The sequence below is a fragment of the Myxocyprinus asiaticus genome, chromosome 48 (genome assembly GCF_019703515.2).
Source record: "Myxocyprinus asiaticus isolate MX2 ecotype Aquarium Trade chromosome 48, UBuf_Myxa_2, whole genome shotgun sequence".
NCBI lineage: Eukaryota > Metazoa > Chordata > Actinopteri > Cypriniformes > Catostomidae > Myxocyprinus > Myxocyprinus asiaticus.
The window spans coordinates 20,998,993-21,022,689 of NC_059391.1; the positions used below are offsets into that span (position 1 = coordinate 20,998,993).

The window sequence follows — 23,697 nt, forward strand, 5'->3', positions numbered from 1 at the left end:
ATAATATTTATATTTACCAGCCATATTGGCCAACCCTAGTTTTTACTGTAATGAAACATTCTAAGAAGTTTTATTAAATTTGTTGCTTTTTCCTGAACTTTTCCACAGATGCTTGACCTCGCTTCCACCTCAAGTCCTGAAACACGACAAAGTTTGTTTCTTCTTCAGCACTTCGTCCACACCTCAACTCCCCACTAGCACAAGTAAGCCCTTAATTCCCCCCTCGCAATGGTCGGTCCTACACTCATCATATAGAGATTTGTTTTCAGACCAGACCATCTCTTGGGGAAAAGGGGTGGATCCTATTTCGGTTTGGAGGGAATTTTATTTGACCTGCTTGTGCTGGGAGGCCTCAAAAGCAATGACCTCATCCTGAGAAACTATTAATAGGACGAAAGGGCATTAGAACCTAGATGTGTCTAATGTGGTTGTATTTTTTGTTGCGGGTGAGAAGGGATGGAAAAACCCATTGATAGAGATAAAAGTAAAAATTCTTACTACTTAATACTTTGTTTTACAACTTCAGTGTAATTTAGTACCCCAGTCCCTGGTTTTCACTAGAGTGACATGGCGCCAAAAAAGCACACTTGATTGAATAGTTATTGCAGCCTTATTTTTCAGTTGAGATACTATAACTTGGAGCCTGACTGAAAGGTGAAGTGTGTTATTTCTGCACCACTACCATCCCCAAGCAGAACTGCAAAAGTAATGATTGATTTTCCTATCATTTTCCCTTGCCATTGGTTACCCAAACTGACCCCCCCACCCCAAACTCAAGCCATTGGTTGAGCCAGCTTTGCTGTGGCAGGCTGGTTAGGATGCTCAAACAGCAATTTCTGATAGCACAACAGTGAATTTTAGGGAATTCAACCTACATATGCCTTACTCATAGTTGTGTCTGCATATTAGGCTGAGATAGAAGAAATTATTTTAACATTTTAAGAAAAAATTACACACTTCAGCCTTAATTGTCAAATACAGTAAATGTGGGCTATGTATCACCAGAGATATGCTTAGAAGCGAATCTAGTTTGCATTTGGGCTGACTCTAAAACCAGGAAGAAAAAAAAAAAATTACTGGGGAAGCTTATTATTATTTATATTGCGATGTTTTATCGCTCAATAGGCAATAGTTGCAATAATATCAGTGCAAATGGCCGATTTGGTGCAGGACTGGGACTGTACCACTTTTATAACATTAAAATGGCGATTTTATTACCTTACCCCCTGAATTGGGCTCTCTTATTGCCTTCCTTTGATTTGTAAGTTCACACTGAGGTTGTATCATCAAATCTTACAAAACCTGTCAACATGTCTGGGTCCCAAAATCAAAAGAAAGAAATGTTCAATCCATTTTTAGGCCTTTTTGTGTTGATATTTTTTTTTTATGACAATTACATTTACATGACCCCCATTTTAACATTAAGATTATATATTTTTTGTACTGTCTTTAATGAGTTTTATTAATAACAATTGTATTACAGTAATTTTAAAAATTACTGTATTACAGTAATAGAAATCTAAAGACGTCCAGACAAATTCGATAATTAGGATTTTGGCATAAACTTTGCTTAATTGTCACAAGAATAGTGTCGCAATGTAAATAAAAATCTCTAAAAATTGGCTTTATTTTCTTTATGCAAAATCAAGTAGCATATTTCTTTCCTTTGATTTGAAATGTGACCTAAATGTTTTTGTGAGAATCGCCCATTAATCAATTCTTTCCATGTCAAATCAAGCTGTATTTCTCAATCACACTTTGTCATATACCATGTATTGCAGATCTTGGCTGTCTGCTTCAATACAGGGGAGCCAGCAGGTGAGTTTAGCAACCTCTCACCCCAATAATACCTCATATATCAAAGCATCTCATGTTAGCATCAACATACACTACCGTTCAAAAGATTAGAGTCACTTACTCATTCTTTATTTCTTTTTTTCACATTTTAGAATAATAGTAAAGTCATCACAACTATGGAATAATAGAAACGGAAAATGGGAATTATGTTGTGACTAAAAAAATCCAAAATATATAGTGAATATAGTTATATTTTAGCATCTTCAAAGTGGCCACACTTTGCCTAGATTTTGCAGAAATGTACTCTTGGCATTTTTTCAACCAACTTCTTGAGGTATCACCCTGGGATGCTTTTTAAACAGTATTGAAGGAGTTCCCATCTGTATGCTGTGCACTTAGTGGCTGCTTTTCTTAATTATTCGGTCCAAGTCATCCATTTCAAAAATGTTATTTTGTTTAATAAAATTTCAGTTTTGTAATGAAATAAATTAATTTCAAACATTTAAGCATACGCCTTAAGATCAAAAGGTTTTTAAGATCATGAGAAACATTTCAGGCAAGTGACCCCAAACTTCTGAACGGTAGTGTATCTCTTTTCTCACCAATCATCCATCCTTGTTTTACTCTCTCTTTCAGGCCCATTTGTGGCGTCGCCAGCATCCAGCCTGTCCTAAGCCTCCATGCCCCTCTCCCTCAGAGCTCTCTCGCCCACCTGCCCCCTGTCCCCCCTCAGACGGCGGTGGCCATCCTGCCCAACAGTGCTCTAACCATAATGGAGGGCATTCCTCCACAGTCACACCCCCTAAACCCTGGAACCCAAGCTCAACCCCAATCTCAGCAGTCCCAGCCCAGCCCGGAGCAGAATGGCATCCTGGACTGGCTTCGTAAATTACGACTGCATAAATATTACCCTGTCTTCAAACAGTTGACTATGGAGGAGGTAGGCATCTTGAAGTTACAGTACTTGCAGCTAGTGTCTAGGTGAACCCTAGTTTTGCAGAGCAAAATTTTTCGTAACAATGTCGTAACAATGTCTGGTCTGCTTTACATGTTGTTCTAGTCAAGGACTACCCAATTAGATTAGGAGGATTAGAATTAGGAAGACCATCTGACCATCAAGTAAAATCTAAAACCGATGGTACCACAATAATAGAATTAGGCATGGTAGCTTAAAGGGATAGTTCACCCAAAAATGAAAATTCTCTTAATAATTACTCACCCTCGTGATATTCCAGGTGTGTATGACTTTCTTTTTTCACAAGAACACATTTGAAGAAAAATAGAAAAATATCTTAGCTCAGTAGGTCCGTAAAATGCAAGTGAATGGAGATTTCTCTTTTGAAGCTCCAAAAATCACAGATAGTCGGCATAAACTTCATCCATACGACACCAGCTGTTAAATTAATGTCTTCTAAAGTGACACGATCACTTGGAATCAATTAGTGAAAAAAAGATAAATATTTAAGTACTTTTTTTTTTTTAACTCATACTTCCAGTGAGCAGTGGTATGCGCGTGATGTAATCGCATTGGCATTTGAAACATGTGAGAACTGACGCACGTGCATCACAGCCAGAAGAGCAGCGCTGTTTACAAATGAGAAGGAGGAACGCTTTACAGTAGCTTGGTTGGTTTTGGTTTAGATCTGTATTGATTTGTTTGTTTATTCACAATGGTGAGTTTGTGTGCTCATCCTGGATGTCTCAACTGAGTGGAGAATGTGAGATTACATCTGTATCCATGGCAATGCGAATACATCACACGAGAGACCGCTTGGACTCCACCCCCTTGTGAAGCGTTGGATTATAGTTTAAAAGTACTTACATTTTTTTTTTTTTTTTGGAATGCCCAATTCCCAATGTACTCTAAGTCCTAGTGGTGGCATAGTGACTCGCCTCAATCCGGGTCTCAGACCGTCAACCCACGCATCTTGTCACGTGGCTTGTTGAGTACATTACCACGGAGACATAGTGCGTGTGGAGGCTTCACACCATCCACCACGGCATCCACGCACAACTCACCACGCGCCCCACCGAGAGCGAACCACATTATAGTGGTTAACCACGAGGAGGTTAACCCATGTGACTCTACCCTCCCTAGCAACCGGGCCAATTTGGTTGCTTAGGAGACCTGACTAGAGTCACTCAGCACACCCTGGGATTCGAACTTGCGAACTCCAGTGGTGGTAGTCAGCGTCTTTACTCGCTGAGCTACCCAGGCCCCCCAAGTACTGAAATATTGATATTTTTTTTGTGTTGCTTTAAAAGACATTAATTTAACCGCTGGAGTCATATCGATGATGTTTATGCTGACTGTCTGTGATTTCTGGAGCTTCAAAACAGAAATTGCCATTCACTTGCATTTTAAGGACCTGCTGAGATATTTTTCTATTTTTCTTCAAATGTGTTCTGGTAAAGAAAGTAAGTCATACACACCTGGGATATCATGAGGGTGAGTAAATAATGAGAGAATTTTCATTTTTGGGTGAACTATCCCTTTAAATAACAGCAGATTCTGTTAAAGGTTTCTAGACAATAACAAAGAAATTAGAGGAAAATTTGTGTAAACTTTGTAGTTAGTATTTACCTTCATCCAAATGTAATAAATACAGATTATCAAGGATATCCTGTTTATTTGCTACAAAGGCCACATCCACACAAATACATTTTCATTTGAAAACGCATTAAATTTGCTACGTTTAGAACTCTCATCCACACTAGAATGTGTTTCCCTCCACCATTTTGAAAACACTCTCCATTACGGCATACTTTGGAAAACAATTATGTTAGGAAACTGAAAACTGAGTTTCCAAATGAAAACGGATTAGTGCGGATGTGGCCAAAGTGCCTCAAACAAATCTCTTAAAGTTTTATTCAATGCTACAAACTTTGCAAACTTGGTCAAATCTAGCAAAAAGTTCTTCCTAGGAAGTGATCGTTGTAGAAGCCTGGTACCTTTACAACACATCTTTGTTTCGTGGTGGTCTGACAAAAAACAGAATACTGCTAATTGAATAACATCCAGCCTATCACAATGAAGCTTTTTCCAACTATTGGAGTTCAACTCTTGCCATTTTCCAAATCTTAGTACCTTATAGTACCTTGGTACCCTTGTAGTAAATATCTTTTACTAAAACACACAAGTGAAGTGCACCTCCCAGCAAAGTCAATCTGAACATGATTCCTACTAGTCCTTGTTCTTGCTCTTTTGGATTCCAATGTCTCTTAGTATGAGAATCAACTTCAGATAAGAAATTATAGGAGGTGTTGATAACTCTTCCAAACTCACAAAAAATAGATGACAACCTATGAGATATTTATTGGAAAAGACGTTTATGGAATAGACTTCTGCAGCCAAACAGAGATATTTCCGTCCTGAGATATCTTTCCCACTAAAAGTGACCTAAATAATGATCTCTATTGTTTCTCACAGTTCCTCGCTCTCACAGAGGAGGATCTCAACAAGTATGACCTCACTCAGGGGGCCAAGAAGAAACTAAAGACTCAGCTGGAGCTTCAGAAGTAAGTGTGATTTGTGTTCACATTATGACATTCATATGATTTGATCAGTTAGACTATGACTATGCCAAAGTGAACTCCCTAAACATCTAGGATTCCAAAACATCTAGCATTTCACCTACAAGCAGAGAAATATATATATATATATATATATATATATATATATATATATATATATATATATATATATATATATATATATATATATATATTTGGAGACTTGTTTTAAAATGCCACACTTAAAAATGCATGACTGTAGTTGCATCAAATAACAAAATATCCAACAAAGTGGCTTTTATTTTAAAGAAACATAGCATAAGCATGCTTTTCAAGCAAAACATTAAAAAAGAAATTTGTTAGGACTTATATTATAAAACATTGAAATACTGATCAAAATGAGAACAAAAGTATTTGGACCCTTTCTGGTTGTCAAATGTTAGTGGAACATGTCCATAGTTCATGCGATTTACATTTATATTTATTCATTTGGCAGACGCTTTTATCCAAAGCAACTTTATAAAGAGTACATCATAAGTGATTCATCTTAAGGAGACAGTGGTACGAAAAGTGCTGCATTACAAAGTTTCACTAGCATCAGAACAGTAGTATCCAAGACAGATTAGAGTGAAACAAGTATATCTATAATTCTTTTTTTATTTTATTTTTTTTATGAGTAAATGGTTAAGTGCTGATGGAAAAGATGTTTTTAGCTGTTTTTTGAAGACAGAGCATGAGTGTGCTTAACGGATGGAGTGGTACAGTGAAACCAAAAGTCTGGGAAAGTGTTTTGGTGCCTCTTTGTGTTGGTACAAAAAGGCGCAACTTATTAGCCGACCGCAATCTTCTGGTGGGCATAATGCAGAAATTATTTTAGGTATGCTGGAGCAGACCCAGTGACTGTTCTCTGTGCCTGAGCCTTGAATTTGATACGTGCATCAACCGGCAGTCAGTGAAGAGAGATAAGGAGTGGTGTAACATGCGCTCTCTTTGGTTCATTAAAGAACAGATGTGCTGCTGCATTCTGGATCATTTGCAGGGGCCTAATTGCGCATGCAGGGAGGCGTTTAATGAGAGCATTACAGTAGTCTAATCTAGTTATGACAAGTGACTGAACAAGAAGTGGCATGTTCAGAGAGGAAGGGTTTTATTTTCCTGATATTGTAGAGTGTAAATTTACATGATCGTGCTGTCTTTGAGATGTGGTCTGTGAAATTGAGCTGGTTATCGATGGTTACCCCTAGATTTCTGAGGAGTTCAGTCTTCGCTGGGTTAAGTTGCAGGTGGTGTTCCTTCATCCAGGCCAAGATGTCTGCCAAAGAGGCTGAGATTCGAGCAGTCACCGTGGTGTCATTGGGCTGGAAAGACAAGTAGAGATGTGTATCATCGGTGTAGCAGTGGTAAGAGAAACTATGTGCCTGAATGATGGGTCCCAGTGATGTTGTGTAAATAGAGAAGAGAAGTGGCCCGAGCACTGAGCCCTGAGGTACCCCAGTAAGTAGCTGATGTGACTTGGACACCTCACCTCTCCAGGCTACCTTGAAGGACCTACCTGAGAGATAGGAATTAAATCAGTCAAGCACAGTTCCTGTGATGCCCAGAGTAGAGAGGGTGGAGAGTAGGATCTAATGGTTGACTGTGTCAAAGGCTTCAGAAAGGTCCAGTAGAATAAGGATGGATGATCTGGATCCAGCTCTCGCCTCTCTCAGCGACTCAGTGACAGACAGCAGGGCAGTCTCGGTGGAGTGTCCACTTTTGAAGCCAGACTGATTGTCATCCAGCAGCCTGTTCTGCGAGAGATAGGCAGAGATCTGATTGAAAACTGCCCTTTCAAGTGTTTTCGCCATGAATGGGATGAGAGAGTCTGTAGTGTTCTACAAGTGCAGGTTTTTGAGCAGCGGGGTTTATATGTGTATTTTCTGCCCTCTTTACCTGTCGTCGTGTAACTTGTTTGACTTGCCTTCATTTGTCAGACATTGACATGTTGCACTTGATGGCATGATTTCACACTGTCAGGTTACAACATTCTTCTGTCAATATTACAATAAACCTGTCTGCCTGGACATCTAATTTTTATATAAATATTTATATGGATACAAATTTGAATAGAAGCTGTTTGGGTGCACACTTTAAACATACACATAAGATCATCACATTTACATTTTTCTTTAACGTTTTTCTTTAACGGTTGTATTTGTTATTAGTTAACATGAAAAATGCAAACAGTGAACAATAATTTCACTGCACTTATTAATCTTGGTTATTAACTAATTTATGTTTATTGGTTATTGTTAATGTTAATTTCAGTGTATACTAATACATATTAAAAAATTATGCGTTGAACTAATGTTGAACGTATTTTAACTAAGATTAATAAATGCTGTAAAAATATATTGCTCATTGTTAATGTGTAAACAAATAGAACCTCATTGTAAAGTGTTACCAATTTTATTTAAAACTAAAAGTATTTGTCAACTTTTGACAGTTTTGAAATTATGAGCAAAAAGTAGGTTATGTTAGTAAATGGTAAACTCATGCAATTCCAGGGTGGATCACTTCCTTCAGATAAGCTTTGTTAAATACAAATTACTTCCTGTGACACTTTTATACATTTACAAATCAGCTCATAAGTAGAGCAACTGCTTATTCATGGGTGAATACACCACTCTTTTTCCATTTCTCACATCAGCAAGTTTCCATTGCTCAGGTAGAGCTGTGGGAGCCGAGATATCAGACAGATAACAGGAATCCCTGGGAGGTTTTCCACACTGTACCTGGAAACTAACACAAGGTCATGCTGGGTTCACATCTAATTCTCAATTAAACAGGAGTTTGACTGAACACTCTCACAAGCTACAAATGTATTTATTTGTACTGTCACTAAAACATTTTTGAAATACTCAAATTTAGAAAATACCCTTTAGCTCATGCAGATAGATATTGTGTCTATGATAATACAGTTTAAAAAACAATTCAGCAGTTCCACCAATATGTTCTCCATGTTGTAAATCGAAGTTTCTAAGACTTTTTGAAAGAAAAATCTGTCTGTGATTAAAAGGTGAGCTCAAATTTGTCTGCTGTTAATTGACTGGCAGGACATAGCACTTGCATAATGTCAATGCTGGGATGTTTTTGTACACAGCAACATCTAAGAGTTGTCGTTAGAACATCATGTTTTGTGCAAAACCCCTTTTAAACATTCTCTTTATTGTTTTCTTTTTTGGTTTGTTTAACTTAACTTTTAATAAGCACTAGATTAAGTTAAGATTACCTATTGTTTTTGAAGTTGTATTTAACAATTTATGGTTTTTGAAAACATAAATATAGGCTATTCTGTATAATACTGTATACACACACACACACACACACATGTATATAAAACATGATATATACTGTATATATATTTATATTATGCCTTATTTTCTTTCTTTTTTTGGTGTCTTATTTTTTTTGTTCCATTTTGTTTTATTTTTTATGTATTTTAAAATTAAACATTTTTTTTTTTTAATTCTTATTTATTTTTTATACCTTCAAATCACATTCTTTTTGAAGTTGTATTTAACAGTTGATGGATTTTGAAAAAAATAAAAAAATATATAGGCTATTCTGTATAATACATATCTTTATGTAAAGTTCCATTTAAGCTTATTCTTTTTTCTTTTTTTTTTCATTTTAATATTAATAATTAAAATAATTATTTTAAAATGAACTTTTCTGTACCTTTATTTTTCTTTCTTTTTTTATGTCAATGCAATGCTCTTTGAATGGCCATTGTCATATGCATAGCTACTGTATAAAATTAAGCTTACATTGCCTTTCTCTTGCTCTGTTTTAAGTTTAAAAAATTTTTATTCAACTATCAAGCAATATGTCAGTAACATATGTCTTAAATCATGTTTTTTTTCTTGTCAGAGAGAAGTTAGAGAAGAGGTATATGATGTCTCAGTTTCCTGTTCCCTGTGGTGGGGTGGCTAGAGTGATGCCCTCAAGTCATATCGGGCCACTGATTCACACACACACTGGCATCAGCGGCACTGGTACACACACTTCTAAAAAAACAAACATATATTCTCAAGCACAAACATATTCTGCCTTTGTACTAATAATAAGTTAACATTATTTGTAGTTAATTATTAATATCCACAAAGGATGAACAACTTACTGATGAAATGCAATACATATCAAAAGTGATATCAATGTGATCTTTTTGTGTTCAGAGCTACGAGTAGATGTGGAGAACAGCTCCTTGCCCATTCCACGGGACAGCAGTTCATCCTCGGGATATTCCAGCGCTCCTTCCAGTCCGATGACCCCTTTATCACGTGACGCTTCCTTCGACCGGGTCAAAGACCCTCACAGACGTAATAACCTTTGTTTTATTGTATATTAATGTTACTTTATACAGGTGTCCAGTCATGGAAAACCTGGAAATGTCACGACATTTTAAAATTGTGATTTCCAGGCCTGGGAAAAAATTCAAAAAATTCAGGGAATTTAATAAAATCTTAAAAAGTCATGGAAAGTTCTTTATATATATATATATATATATATATATATATATATATATATTATGGTTATGTTGTATGGTTATGGAGTGTCATCTCTGTAAAATAATCACGGGATAAGGATTTTTTAAAATTATTTTGTAGAGATTACGATAAAATATAAATATATATTTTTAATTTATTTCATTTTTATAAATACTATATTATCAGTACTTTAAAATATTAATATTATTTAAAAATATTTTAGAGCTGAGCACAATTAAATATATATATATATATATATATATATATATATATATATATATTGACAGAAAGTTCCATTACTTTTGCTTTCAGTGACATTGTAAGTTATTATTAATTTCCATGAATTTTCCATGCCAAATTTTTTGTCATGGAAATGTATTCGTCAAATGATTAAGGAATAGTGGAGACCAAGCTCTGTTTTAAAGCTGTACCTAGAATATTTAAAGGTTGATCAATTAACATAAACAATTTAAGCAAAAATTCAAAGATATTATTGATTTGTACCCTGGTTGAAGGGTAAATACACTGCTGTTTAATGATTTTTGGTTTATAACCTCTTTCAGGTGCGGAATCTGGTTCGGATTCCAGAGAGAAAGAGCGGTCGTGTTTTCTCCTCAATCCTGCAGTATCCGGTCCCAGCCGTCCCACTGCCCAAGTCCTCCCGGTCCAAAACGATCCCTCCCTCTCTCCCTCCCACATGAGTTTACCCCCTCCCTCCCTGCCCCTCCTCTCCCCAGGCCACGTCCTCAACTCCCCCCGCAAACCCCGGCCACCCCCTCTCTGTTCAGAAGAACGTCCCAAACCGATGGGTTCCGGAGTTGCCGTGGGTGTACGACTTGAGAACATCTTCCCTGGACTGAGTCTTGACAGTTCACCTGGGCACCAGGATGTGTCGGGACCTCGGGGGCCCCTCACAATGCTTCGTTCCCCTCCTGGTCTCATGATTGAAACCAGCACTGCTCTCACCTCCACTTCCAACACCCACCATCATGTCTCCCACCCTCCTTTACACCTACAAGTGTCTTCCTCCGTTCCACATTCAGGATCTTACCCTTTCTCCACCCCAATGTCCTGCCCATCATCAAGCTCCTCCTCCAGGGCCTCCTTCTCACCTGTCAGTGGAGTACACATAGCGGCGGCGAGTACCGTTCCAATGGCGGCGGTACCTGGCAACACCTACTCTGTAAACAGTACACCTGCTATCACACCCAGTTCTAGTCCAGCATCCACAGAAAATACTGGCTACGCCTCACATACAAACAGTTCTAACTCTAGTTCCTCCTTGTGTGTTTGTAGTTCTTGTGGTTGTAGTGGTAACTGTGGGTCCTACGGTGCGTTGCCGGCTAGCTACACTGGATACTTTCCACACCCGTTTTCGGGAACTTCGGTATTCACATTAGGGCCTTTGCTACATTTCAGCCCACTCCTTACAGGAAGTGGTACTGCCTCCCCTTTCTCATACCCTCTGGTGGCCCCACCCATCTACAACAGCAGCCAATCACATGACTCACAACAGAATCTTGTATGTCCACCAGGTCAGGGTTTTCTCAGCGGAGTGGGTGGTGTGTACCAACACCATGGAATGATAGGAAAGGGAAGCTCTGGGCACAAGAAAACGGGGAATGTGTCCTGCTATAACTGCGGGTTGAGTGGGCATCGAGCACAAGACTGCAAGCAGCCAGCAATAGACTCTGCACAGCAAGGTAAAAGACTTATTTTATTAGTCACTATTACTTTTGCTTGTACTTAAAGCTGAAGTATGTAATTTGTGCACCACTAGCGCCACCAAATGGAGTTTCAAAAATAAAGTTTTCAAAACAGTTTTCTGAATACGCCCCATCTGCCGTTGGTCAAACAAAGAGATAGTCCTGCCCCCAGCTCACACCAGTGGTTGAGTAATGTTGTTGGGGCGGGTCTAAGCGGGTTGCTCAAAACAGAGCAATTTTCAAAGCGCCACAGAAATTCAGTGATTGCAGTTTCCAAGAAAATTAACCTATGAATGGCTTACTTAAGTTGTCTCTGCATATTAAGCTGGGATAGAAGAAATTATTTTAACACAGAAAAAGTTACTTACATCAGCTTTAAACTTTGACATGTAACTCGTCCTACACCATTTTGGCCTGGTGACTACGTTTTACACAGTGCGTGTGACGCAAATTTTGTCAGCACAGTATGCACAGATCTGTGTCTGTCCTCATCATGTGCACATGTGCCTGGTGTTGACTCACAAAGCAGTCGTAGTGCGCATGTGTCGAACGCATCCATATGGGGTCGTGGTCAAAAAAGTATATAAGGCTGAGCCACAACTTTTCGCAAAATGGAACGCACGAGGCCAGTAACCACCTAGTAACCACCTAGCAACCACCTAGAACTCCCTAGCAAACAATTAACAGCACCCTAGCCACCACACAGTAATGCTTTGGCAACAACTGAAAACCCCAACAAACTATTACCAACACCCCAGCAATCGCATATTAACACGATAAGCAGTGCCCTGGTTTACCACCCAGTATATCCTAGCAACCACCTAGAAAAGCCCTAGAAACCACCCCAAACGGCCTTGCAATTGCATAGTAGCGCTCTGGCAAATACCCAGAACAGCTTAGTAACCAATTAGCAGTGCCCTAGCAACTACTTGTAACACCTTAGCAACCATGTTGCACCACATAGTAACACCCTAGCAACCACATAGCATTGCCCTTTCAACTACCCAGAACAGCATAGCAGCCGATTAGCCATGCCCTGGCAACCACCCAGAACACCCTAACAATTTGTGTAGCACCACATAGCAATGCCCCAACAACCATCACAAATGGCCTAGCAACCACATAGCAACATCCTGGCAACCGCAACAATGGCCTCCTTTACAAAAATGTAGAGTTTTGGTAAACTTGCCGCAAATTTGCCACTCATCATTTCCACATGCAAATGAGCTTTACAGCAAACTCTTCATTGTCGCCAAAGGTTTGCTGCAGGTTCACCATTACTGGTAAAGAGCTGCAAACTTCTGGCAAACAATTGCAGTGAATCAAAAGCTCATTTGCATGTGAAAATAACGAGAAGGAAATTTGCGGCAAGTTTGCCAGAACTCTAGATTGTTTGTAAGGGCTAGCAACTGCAAAACAACGCACTGGCAAATACCCAGAAAAGCATAAGTCATTTAGCAGTACTCTAACAACCACCTAGAACACCCTAGCAACAAAGCAACATCCTGGAAACCATGACAAATGGCCTAACAATCACAAAGCAATGCTGTGTCAAATACCCATAACAGTGTAGCAACCAATTAGAAGTAAAAACAAACACCCCAAACAACCTAGCAACTGCATAGCAATGCCCTGTCAAATACCCAGAACACCATAGCAACCAATTAGCAGTGCCCTAGCAACCACCTAAATGAATGAAAATCTGAAAATAACCCTACTTATATATATTTTTATTTTTTTATTTGTATTTTTTGCAGGGACATTTCGTCTGAAATATTCTCCGCAGTCAGACAGCCAGGACTCTGGGGAATAAATGTAAGAACTGGTTTGGATCTGCACCTTCCTCAGTGTGTAAATACACTTTATGCAAGACCTTATTGAGCAAAGGCATTAAAGAATCTTTTTGCAGGAGAATTAAGTGATCGAGTTTGATCAGTCATGGTTTCCAATGAAACCCTTGTACCACAGAATAGAGACTTGATCTTGCACATGGCACCATGGATCTTTGTAAAGGGATGTTCAGAGAAGCAAACAAACATTCTTCTTTTTGCATTCTTCAGTTTTCTTTACACTGTTTAAGTCACACTTCAAACTTGCCTAAGTATGTCATGGTGGAGCAGCCAGTGGTGTAGATGTCAACATTTGCTGCACATGTCATTCTTGGGAGCAAAACAAGAAGGGGTTTACCAACCAGTCGTGCTCGCCAAATAATGTGCAATGATGGCAAAGTGTTTTTGCTATTGGTTTGACTATAAGTCAAACCTTTGGGAATAGGATTCTGGCATTCTTTATGGACATCTCTTAGTCTTGTGGCATTAACTAGACATTTTTTAAAACTTTGAAGAGGAAAGTGGAAATGTTTTTCTCCACTTTCTACTATCTCGAGGTCACACGTTGCTTTTTTGACTACCATTAGAAATATTTGCCTGAAAGGCCTCTTAAGCGTTATATGTGTTATTTGTATGTTACTTTTTTTTTTGCTATAATCATGGTATATATTTTTAATGGCCTAGTTTTGGAAACGTGTATGCTGTATTATTTTTTTAAATATAAGTATTCTCTTTGCTCATAAAAGAGAAACAAGTGCCATGACACCATGGTGCTCAGATAAAAGACGTTAATAGATTCAGTGCACTTGAGGCAGCTAAAGTCAAGCTGTATGCTTCACTACCAGTATTAAACTGAAACAAAAACAAGAAACAATTGTTCAGATTGCCTGGAGATTTAAGGAATTCTAGTTCTCAATTGGGAACTGAACATGTGAAAGGAAACAAATAATTTTGTCACACTAAAAAGGTCAAAACAGTAGTTTTTTCCACATTGTTTTGTTTTTGGCAAAACTCACACCTTAAATATAAGGCCCAATAGGTTCCATTCCATTTTGTCACTCAGTGTTGTTTGGAAAATTAAAAGCAAATGGTAATATTTATGATCGAAGCATTTGTTCAGCATATACAGTAGCTGCCTTTTACAGAATGTTTCTGTACATTTTAATTACAAAGATCTTGCAGTCGCTGGCTATGCATGTTGGCTTGTTTCTACATGTTGTATGTATTCTCATGTCTAGTATTATTGTAAGAAAGCTTTCGCCCTAAAATGACAATGCAGACACTGCCATTTTGTATTCAGAGGTGAATGTTTAATGAAGTTTGAATGCTGAATTTTTGTATAATGTATCAATTTGACACTTCTGAAAATACATTTGTTTTGAGAATTCCTGTGAACGCAATTTGTTTGGTTGCCACGTCTGGATAGAACACTTTGAACATTGATTAATCATAAGACATTGTACAGTACAATTTTTTCCCTAAACCTAACAAATACATGGTAATAAAAGTGAAATTAACTATCCAACAACAGCAATAAAAATTAAATTTAAACAGCTTTAAACTATTTCTGCAGCACCAAACGAAACTGCAAAAATAATTATTGTTTCTTAATAGGTTCCCCATACACTCCCCCTGTCCTGCAGGTAGAGCCACCCCAAACTCAAAAGCATTGGTTGAGAGCAGCCACCAAGTTTTCTTATTGACTAACACACACGAACTGCGGTCAGATTCCTTTTTGCTGGTTACAGACCGATTTACAAAGATTAATGATCTGTTTCGAATCTTCCGTGACCAACATCTATTTCAGCAATATCTGTCAGGTAGTAGGGAACTTCCATGCAAGATTTCACAGCAGCTTTAACATATCTAAAGCAAAGTGTTACGGGAATTCAAAGAAAAGGCAAGACAGGATGCATATTCCTCTTTTATTTTTAAAATACCAACAGAAATAGAAGTGTGATATTGCTGTAAATCTGACATCTGTGAGCAGGAGAAATGCAGAAATGGGGTTGATAATTTTAGTTAAACCCTCATTCAAACAGTCACTTTTGTAAATTGCACAATAAAATCACATATGAATGGTTTACACATGAAAAATGAAACAAAAAAATAACATCTCTTTAAATAAGAGCAAGACAATTAAATAGCAAATAAATGCTCAGGAGCTTATCTTTACAGTTAACTGTAAAGACATATAGATGGAAAGAGTACAACAGCGCACGGTTATGTATTTGTAAAGGCGTAAATAATTCTCTAGTAAAACTGAGAAGACTAAAAGCGTGCTCCTAAAAGAGCAAGGACGTTCAGGCGCAGTTCCATATAGACCGGGCTACATCCGCCCTGTCTACCTGGGCCACAATCGCTTCACTGTATGGCATGTCCTTAAAGCCACATTCATTCGCTCAAGCTGTCTTTCAATGTACCATTGTCAGATAATTATTTTTATTGTCTTTTATATACTTGCATTATAAAGCTTCATCCTACAATGAAAGCAGGGTTGTTGTTGTTTTTTAATAATTGAGATTTCTTTTATCCTTTCATCAGGTGTGTACCATGTAACATCTACTTTCCATGGAACACACTGAAAAAGTCAACAAGGCAAGTAGGCCATTATTTTTAACCTTGACACCCTCAACGCTCACGACCCAATTAGCGAAACCTCAAGGGTGACATGAAAAGACTAAATTGCCTCTAGCAGGAAATGGAATGCAATTATTAGCAGAAAACACAGTTTGTTTAATGACATCTATGAGTAAAGTCTGCCCAACTCAACGAGTAAAGATGAGTCCACAAAGCCACATATTCGTCAAGGAACGGGAGGGGTTGAAAGTCACTAGTGTGCGCTGGCAGCAACCCGACCCCAGCCAAGCTGAATTGGACCTGACCAGTAACCTAAAAACTATTTGGCTGCCTAATGTTACACTAGATGCCTCATCTAGACATGTTGGATCATTTTTGGAACCGCCAAGGGAAAGAGATGATCCCATCTCTTGATACACAGAAGTCTTTCTTTCAAGCTTTATGTTGAGTAAATCTTATTTAAACACACTGGATCATTGTCCAGATAACCTTAACCAAGACCTGACATACAACCAAAAACCAAACAGATGACTCCTCATCCATAATGACAGCATAAATAGGGAAGTCAAAGTTAAAGGTTGAGAAGGAATTTAGGATTTAGCTTTGGATAATGGTTAGGATTGAGTTGGGATCGGGGCCAAAAGGACTGAAGGTTCAGCTGGTTCCTACAGTCCTGTTGGGAAGGGGTGGGAAAGGGGAGGGGCTATATGTAGGGGATAGGTCACATGGGTTCAACGTAGGTCGTTTATCATTGTCCGAGGGTGAAAGCCAATCATATGTAATTTTTACTGTGAGCCCACAAATCCAAATGTCTCCTGGGAGGCATAGACCATGTACAGGAAGCCATCCTCGTCTCTCTCGCGCTCATAGACCTCAGAAATGGCAGTAGACACAGATACCATACTGTGACCGTTAACAAGCAGGAAGAAAGCCTGGTTGGAGTTGAGTTGGAGGCGTCTCCTATTGGAAGCAAAGATAAAATAGAGATGCAGTAGCAAAGTCTAACATCAGTTGAGTAACATGAAGAACAAGTCATGTTTCCGTTGTTTTTTTTTGTTTGTTTTGTTTTTTAAGGTTTCAGGATTAAATTCAAGATCAAAGTGAATTATGTGGATTAATTTGCTCTGACTTTGCAATTTAAATGAGCAGAAACAAATAAATGTTTATGGAAAACCAAGTTAGCAGATGAAGGTGACTTTCAGGATGAATAAATGAACAGACAAATAAACTAATAATGGAAGGAAAGAGGTAAAAGGAACAAATCCAAACATCTCTTGCAGACATTACCTGATAATCTTAATAAGTTCGCTCATGTTTACGTGGTCAGGAACTAAAAACTTGGTTTTGTCAAGAATTGGCAGTTGCTTCTCTCCCTTGTATCTCTCAATGATCACCTGAAACAGAATCAGTAAGTTTAATTATGTTGGCTTGACTGTTATGCACTTAACACTTATTAGGGTTTTTCCAGAATCTGTAAACTAAGTAACTCCCAAACTGTAACTCCTAGAGATTTCAAGATACATCCAACAAACTCGGCACAGACCTTCAGACTGTTCTAACTTGGGTTGCATTGACTTTTCTAACTGATCCGACTTACGGTTTTCCCATAACGAATCCCCAAATTTCCACAGAATAACATTGACGGAATGTTCAAACGGGCCACGGAATACTAGCAATTTCAAACTCCAATTATTAAACCGTTTAAATGTAAATACACACAATACCTTTTAATAAATACAGACCTTATTCACAATAGCGCTATCTTTTGTTTGTAAGGGGTAGACTAACCATCTCTTCAATGGCACGCATGGTATAAAGCTGTATAAAGCTCCTAGATCCCGTCTGATTTTCCACAACTTATGTTGTCTGCAGTCTTTGTCTATGTTCTTTGAAATATATGTGTTTAATTGTTTGCCTGTGGAATGATCCAAAAACACTTTAAACTTCAGTACAGCCCATAAAAGAGACCGTACGTCTATCCCTCACAGCCTCGTTGTCATTCCTGGTTGCCCACTATAGCTAAGCAGGGTTGAGCCTGGCCAGTACCTGGATGGGAGACCTCCTGGGGAAAACGAAAGTTGCTGCTGGAAGAGGTATTAGAAAGGCAAGCAGGGGGTGCTCACCCTGTGGTCTGTGTGGGTCCTAATGCACCAGTATAGTGACAGGGACTCTATACTGTAAAAAGGCACCATCCTTCCTACGAGTCGTTAAACCGAGGTTCTGACTCTCTGTGGTCATTAAAAATCCCAGGACAATTCTCGTAAAGAGTAGGGGTGTAACCCTGGTGCCCTGGCCAAATTCCTCCCATTGGCCCTCCTCAGTCATGGCCTCCTAATAATCCCCAATGATTCATTGGCTCTATAACTCTACTTTCTCCTCTCCACCAATAGCTGGTGTGTGGTGGGCGTTCTGGCGCACTATGGCTGCCGTCGCATCATCCAGGTGGATGCTGCACACTGGTGGTGGTTGAGGAGATTCCCCCTATACTATGTAAAGTGCTTTGAGTGCCTAGAAAAGCTCTATATAAATGTAAGAATTATTATTATTCCCATCAAAAATCAAAGATGGCGCTGCTGTGAATAAGGTCTATTATGGGTTTAATACAAGTTAAGATCAAGCAACAGCATTTGTGGCATAATGTTGATTACCACAAAAATTCATTTTGACTTATCCCTACTTTTCTTTTAAAAAAAGCAAAAAGTCTGGGTGAAAGTGAGGCACTTACAATGGAAGTAAATGGGCCAAACAACATTAAAATTCTCACTGTTTCAAAAGTATAGCCACAAGATGCAAACAATATGCATGCATGCAGTCTATCTATCTACAGTTGAAGTCAGAGGTTTACATACACTTAGGTTGAAGTAATTTAAGTAAAATACATTTTTTTTATCCACTCCACAGATTTCATATTAGCAAACTATAGTTTTGGCAAGTTGTTTAGGACATCTACTTTGTGCATGACATGAGTAATGTTTCCAACAATTGTTTACAGACAGATTGTTACACCTTTAATTGACTATATTTTCAGTGGGTCAGAAGTTTACTTACACTAACTGTGCCTTTAAGCAGCTTGGAAAATTCCAGCCTTTAGGCAATTAGCTTCTGAAAGGAGGTGTACCTGTGGAAGTATTTTAAAGCCTACCTTCAAACTCAGTGCCTCTTTCCTTAATATCATTGGAAAATCCAAAGAAATCAGACAAGACCTCAGAAAAAAATAAACTGTGGACCTCCACAAGTATGGTTCATCCTTGGGAGCAATTTCCAAATGCCTGAAGGTACCACGTTCATCTGTACAAACAATAGTACACAAGTATATACATCATGGGACCACACAGCCATCATACCACTCAGGAAGGAGACGCATTCTGTCTCCTAGAGATTAATGTATTTTGGTGCGAAAAGTGCAAATCAATCCCAAAACAATGGCAAAGGACCTTGTGAAGATGCTGGAGGAAACAGGTAGACAAGTATCTATATCCACATCCACAGTAAAACAAGTCCTATATCGACATAAACTGAAAGGCTGCTCAGCAAGGCAAAAGCCACTGCTCCAAAACCGCCATAATAAAGCCAGACTACAGTTTGCAAGTGCACATGTGTACAAAGATCTTTTTTGGAGAAATGTCCTCTGGTCTGTTGAAACAAAAATGTAACTGTTTTGCCATAATTACCATCGTTATGTTTGGAGGAAAAAGGGTGGGGCTTGCAAGCCGAAGAACACCATCCCAAACGTGAAGCATAAATTTGTGGGCAGAACTGAAAAAGCGTGCAAGCAAGGAGGCCTACAAACCTGACTCAGTTACACCAGTTCTGTCTGGAGGAATTGGCCAAAATTCCAGCAACTTATTGTGAGAAGCTTGTGGAAGGCTACCGAAAACGTTTGACCCAAGTTAAACAATTTAAAGGCAATGCTACCAAATACTCACAAAGTGTATGTAAACTTCTGACCCACTGGGAAATAAAAGCTGAAATAAATCATTCTCTCTACTATTATTCTGACATTTCACATTCTTAAAATAAAGTAGTAATCCTAACTGACCTAAGACAGGCAATGTTTTCTACTATTAAATGTCAGGAATTGTGAAAAACTTGCTTACACCTTGGCCAAATACATTTAAGTTTATGTAAACTTCTGATTTTATATCTATATCTATCTACTTCTCTCTTTGATTGTTGGGCTTGTCAATCCTTCAAGCTCCCCCCCGGGCCAGTATTTTAAACTTTCAGGCAAGGCTTTTTCAAGCGAACAGAAACATTTGTATATAACTGGGGACCATGTAAGTGAAAGCAACACTAAATGTATTAGATCATGTGCCATTCAAAGCAGATTCTCTGGGCGGTGGTTTGTGTCTATTCAGCAGAAAGGAAGTTGATTGCCACATTTTCCTGGTCAGCTTGAATAACAATAGACACTGGTAACCCTGAGGCACTGTCAATAGAGGTGACCCCAGGCCTCAATACCAATGATTGGTCTTTAAGACACTAATAGGGGCCCTATACATACATGCAAATGAAGATATTTATATGTTAGTTGTTTTACTAGGTGTATATAGTCCTGCTTTCTGAGATTTTCCACAAGATTGACCCATTATGTCCATTACATGCTGTTTAGCATTTTTAAAAGCAGATTGTCGTGGGATTAAGGGCAAAATGTAAATTTGTTTAGCAATTCTATGTAACTTCCTCAACAACTGGCAATTAAACAAGCAAGTATGACCATATTCTAATGGGTGGTCAATTGAGAATATCACATTACAAGAATGACACTGGGGAAACACTGAAAATGCGGTATGAGTCTATACCGGAAACATTAGAAACCACAACTCTCCCATACTAAGTGTATGCCTTCTCTACTGGTTATCAATTTTAACCTTCATCCTCAAATGCATATAATCTGCTTACCGGGATCTTGTTGGGATGCTGTTCCCGGATCAGCCGTACATCCTCCACACGCTGCTCTGTACAGAGGAAGTAGGAACGGATATTAGATACAGGCAGATCACAATACACAAACGCATTAAACCACAGACATTTTAACTGGAGAGGTTGGGTGGGTCTGAGGCTCAAATATCAATAAATTCAGTAGGCTCAGGTTTAATCACGTTTTGGTTCAGTATCAACCAAGCAAATCGAAAAGCTAGATTTTTACATTTGAAGAAAACACACGTGGTGTTTACAAAACTAGTTACCACGATACTAGGGTATTGTGAGTTGGTGCCAGGGCATTGTCATTCATTTCTAAGGTGTTTTGAGTGTTTTTTAAAGTCTTGATGTGTAGTTGCTTTACTGGATCAAGTTGTAGTCGCTAGATATGGCCTCCCGATTGCTTAGAAAACAATCCTATGAAGGCTCCATTCCAGATAAACTTTGTGCTTTTGGCATACAAGCCAGAGCAGTAGTCCTGGAAAACTGGTCAGATATTTGTAATACAGATTACTGCCATTTTCTCTTTCAGGACATTATGAAAATATTCAACAACAGCTCCAGTGTTTATTGCTGTTCTTCAAGTTAAACTGGACAAAACTGCTTTGACAATTAGTTTACTTTTTTGATGTAAAATCATTTGCTCCACATTTTCTTCTCTTAATGAGATAAATAGCCAAAACAGAAAGAGAAACAAGGAACTTTTTTATATACCATGATAACTCGAGTCTGAACTAAAGATATGACTCAGCATGAGAGGACAGGACAGTATCTACAGCAACCATAAAACAATCAAATAACATCTACATAACAAGTCTGGAATACACATCAGCACACTGATATATTTGGGATAAGTATTTGAGGCAATCTATGAAAGATGGAAGTCTGGGGGCCCTTTGGTCTTGTGGGCGATTAGTTTATGAACTTGTCTGAGCACATGTTGATCATACAGTAAATGAACCCACGTGCAAGTGTGTATATATTGAGCAAGTGTGTTCACTTTTTTTCTTTTTTGGATTGACTAAACCATATACGCTTAGGTAGGCAGCTCACTAGGTTGCCAACTATTTTTTCCCAATTGATTCCCAACAAAAGGATAGAAAACAAGAGTGTCAACATTTAAAGAAGACGTAAACAACTCATAACGACGTTAATTGGCCTGTAACAGATAGCTAAGGCGATAATGATAGGCCGAATATTCACAAAAATAAAAACAACAGCAAATATTCGAATAATCGTTAAATGGCATTTTCCTCTTTTTTTTTTTTTTATACTTGAGTCTTTTCAAATAACCAATCGACGAGTCCCATCCCCCAATCCTGCAGTGCTGTGTTTGTCGCCAACATCTGCCCGCAAACAAAGAGGTTGCGACAGAATCCGGTTTATGGTAGATTGGAAAATAACATACACTCTTCGTGTTGTTTCGGTCATCATTACGATTCAGCATTGGCGTTACATAATTATTTTTTGTCTGCGCATTTAGATAGCAACTATAAACGGACGACACCCTTCAAACCTAGCTAATCCTGGTTGTTTTGAGAGCGCAACAAAGGCGACCTTTTTCCCATTACACGTATTATAATACAAAACGCATTTATTACCTTTCTACACACTTGTTTACAATAAGTAGAGTATGTTCCTATCCATGGCTGTATACATGATCACAAATACAAAGAACAGTCGTAAACTAAAAAAAAATGTCATGCTCTAAAATGAACGCAATCTAATTGTTTTTATATCAGACACGCAAAACAGTGAATTCGGTGCACTTACCAAATGTCCTCCTTTGTTTGAACGTCTTTTCCGAAGGCATGTTTACAAATGTACAAACGTCTTCTTTAGGCAAAGCTGCCTAATCTCTCTCTCTCTCTCTCCCTCCCCCTGAGCGGATCTTAATCTGTTGTGGGCTTTTTCAAAATGCCTAAATCGTATAATTCTGATGCGTTGCGTTACAGTCTCCTTCCTGTCGTTGGCTTGCCTCTATGAAATCCGTTTTACCAAGCAAAACAAACCAGTCAGCTGATCCATGACGTCAGGGTGCATATGCCCTATGCATGGTGAAAGGGGAAGAGCTTGGGGTTAGTCACTCTGACCCCTCACTGGGACATTGAGTTGAGACTGTTTTATATGCTTATTGAATGTATTGTCTTTTCTAAAATAATAATAATACATATTGTCAAGCTCTGTATTCTCTTGTCAAGCTTGTTAAACAGGTTACACTCTTAAATATTTTATTTAGATAGATAGATAGATAGATAGATAGATAGATAGATAGATAGATAGCATGTGACACAATAAAATCCTTTTTTAAAGTGCTGAGATATACTGAGACATAATTTTCATTCAGTGGATGTGACATGTGAGTCATAAATAATTTAAAGGAAATAGATTGAAGTGTCTGTTTAGAGTCACACAGTGTAACTCAACATAGATGATTAAAAAATTAAAACCAGGTGTTATAATAGGAGACTCAAATGGGACATGTGTGATTAAAAAAAAAAAAAAAAAAAAGACTTGTGTTACTTAAATATATATACTGTATAGCCACATATTGTTGTATTTGGCGAGGCCTAGTTTGCCAAGCACTAACCATCTGCAGCTGGTTAACTCTGTGCGTCCCCTTGCTAGCAGGGGCCATGTAAGTGAAAGTGAAAACAGCAATGAAAATTCAGCAAGCATTGTTAGCAGCTAGGCTTCCCAAAGCCATGCTGTAGAATGGCATGTTGTTCGACATAATTAAAATGAACTAGTAAAATATTTTTGATGTATATATAGAGTATTAAAGGAATATTCAGGGTTCAATTAATGGATTGAGCTTCA

At 38.3% G+C, this 23,697-nt stretch overlaps 2 protein-coding genes across 2 annotated transcripts in view; one reads left to right on the plus strand and one right to left on the minus strand.

Annotated features, from left to right (window-relative positions):
• LOC127437829 (zinc finger CCHC domain-containing protein 14-like) overlaps nt 1-14,759 on the plus strand; it is a 43,512-nt gene extending 28,753 nt beyond the window's left edge. The window contains exons 6-13 of the mRNA XM_051693037.1: nt 109-203; nt 1,782-1,818; nt 2,434-2,737; nt 5,228-5,316; nt 9,223-9,347; nt 9,528-9,671; nt 10,403-11,542; nt 13,303-14,759. Of these exons, the coding sequence (XP_051548997.1) occupies nt 109-203; nt 1,782-1,818; nt 2,434-2,737; nt 5,228-5,316; nt 9,223-9,347; nt 9,528-9,671; nt 10,403-11,542; nt 13,303-13,358 (1,990 nt within the window). The 3' untranslated portion in view covers nt 13,359-14,759. The remainder of the gene's footprint in view (nt 1-108; nt 204-1,781; nt 1,819-2,433; nt 2,738-5,227; nt 5,317-9,222; nt 9,348-9,527; nt 9,672-10,402; nt 11,543-13,302) is intronic.
• Nucleotides 14,760-15,282: 523 nt separating this feature from the next.
• Nucleotides 15,283-22,884, minus strand: LOC127437836 (microtubule-associated proteins 1A/1B light chain 3B-like). The gene is made up of 4 exons (XM_051693052.1): nt 22,651-22,884; nt 20,857-20,912; nt 17,242-17,348; nt 15,283-16,914 (listed from the first exon to the last, which is right to left on the minus strand). The coding sequence occupies exons 1-4, from the start codon at nt 22,688-22,690 to the stop codon at nt 16,740-16,742; spliced, it is 378 nt and encodes a 125-aa protein (XP_051549012.1). The 5' UTR covers nt 22,691-22,884; the 3' UTR covers nt 15,283-16,739.
• Nucleotides 22,885-23,697: the final 813 nt, after the last annotated feature.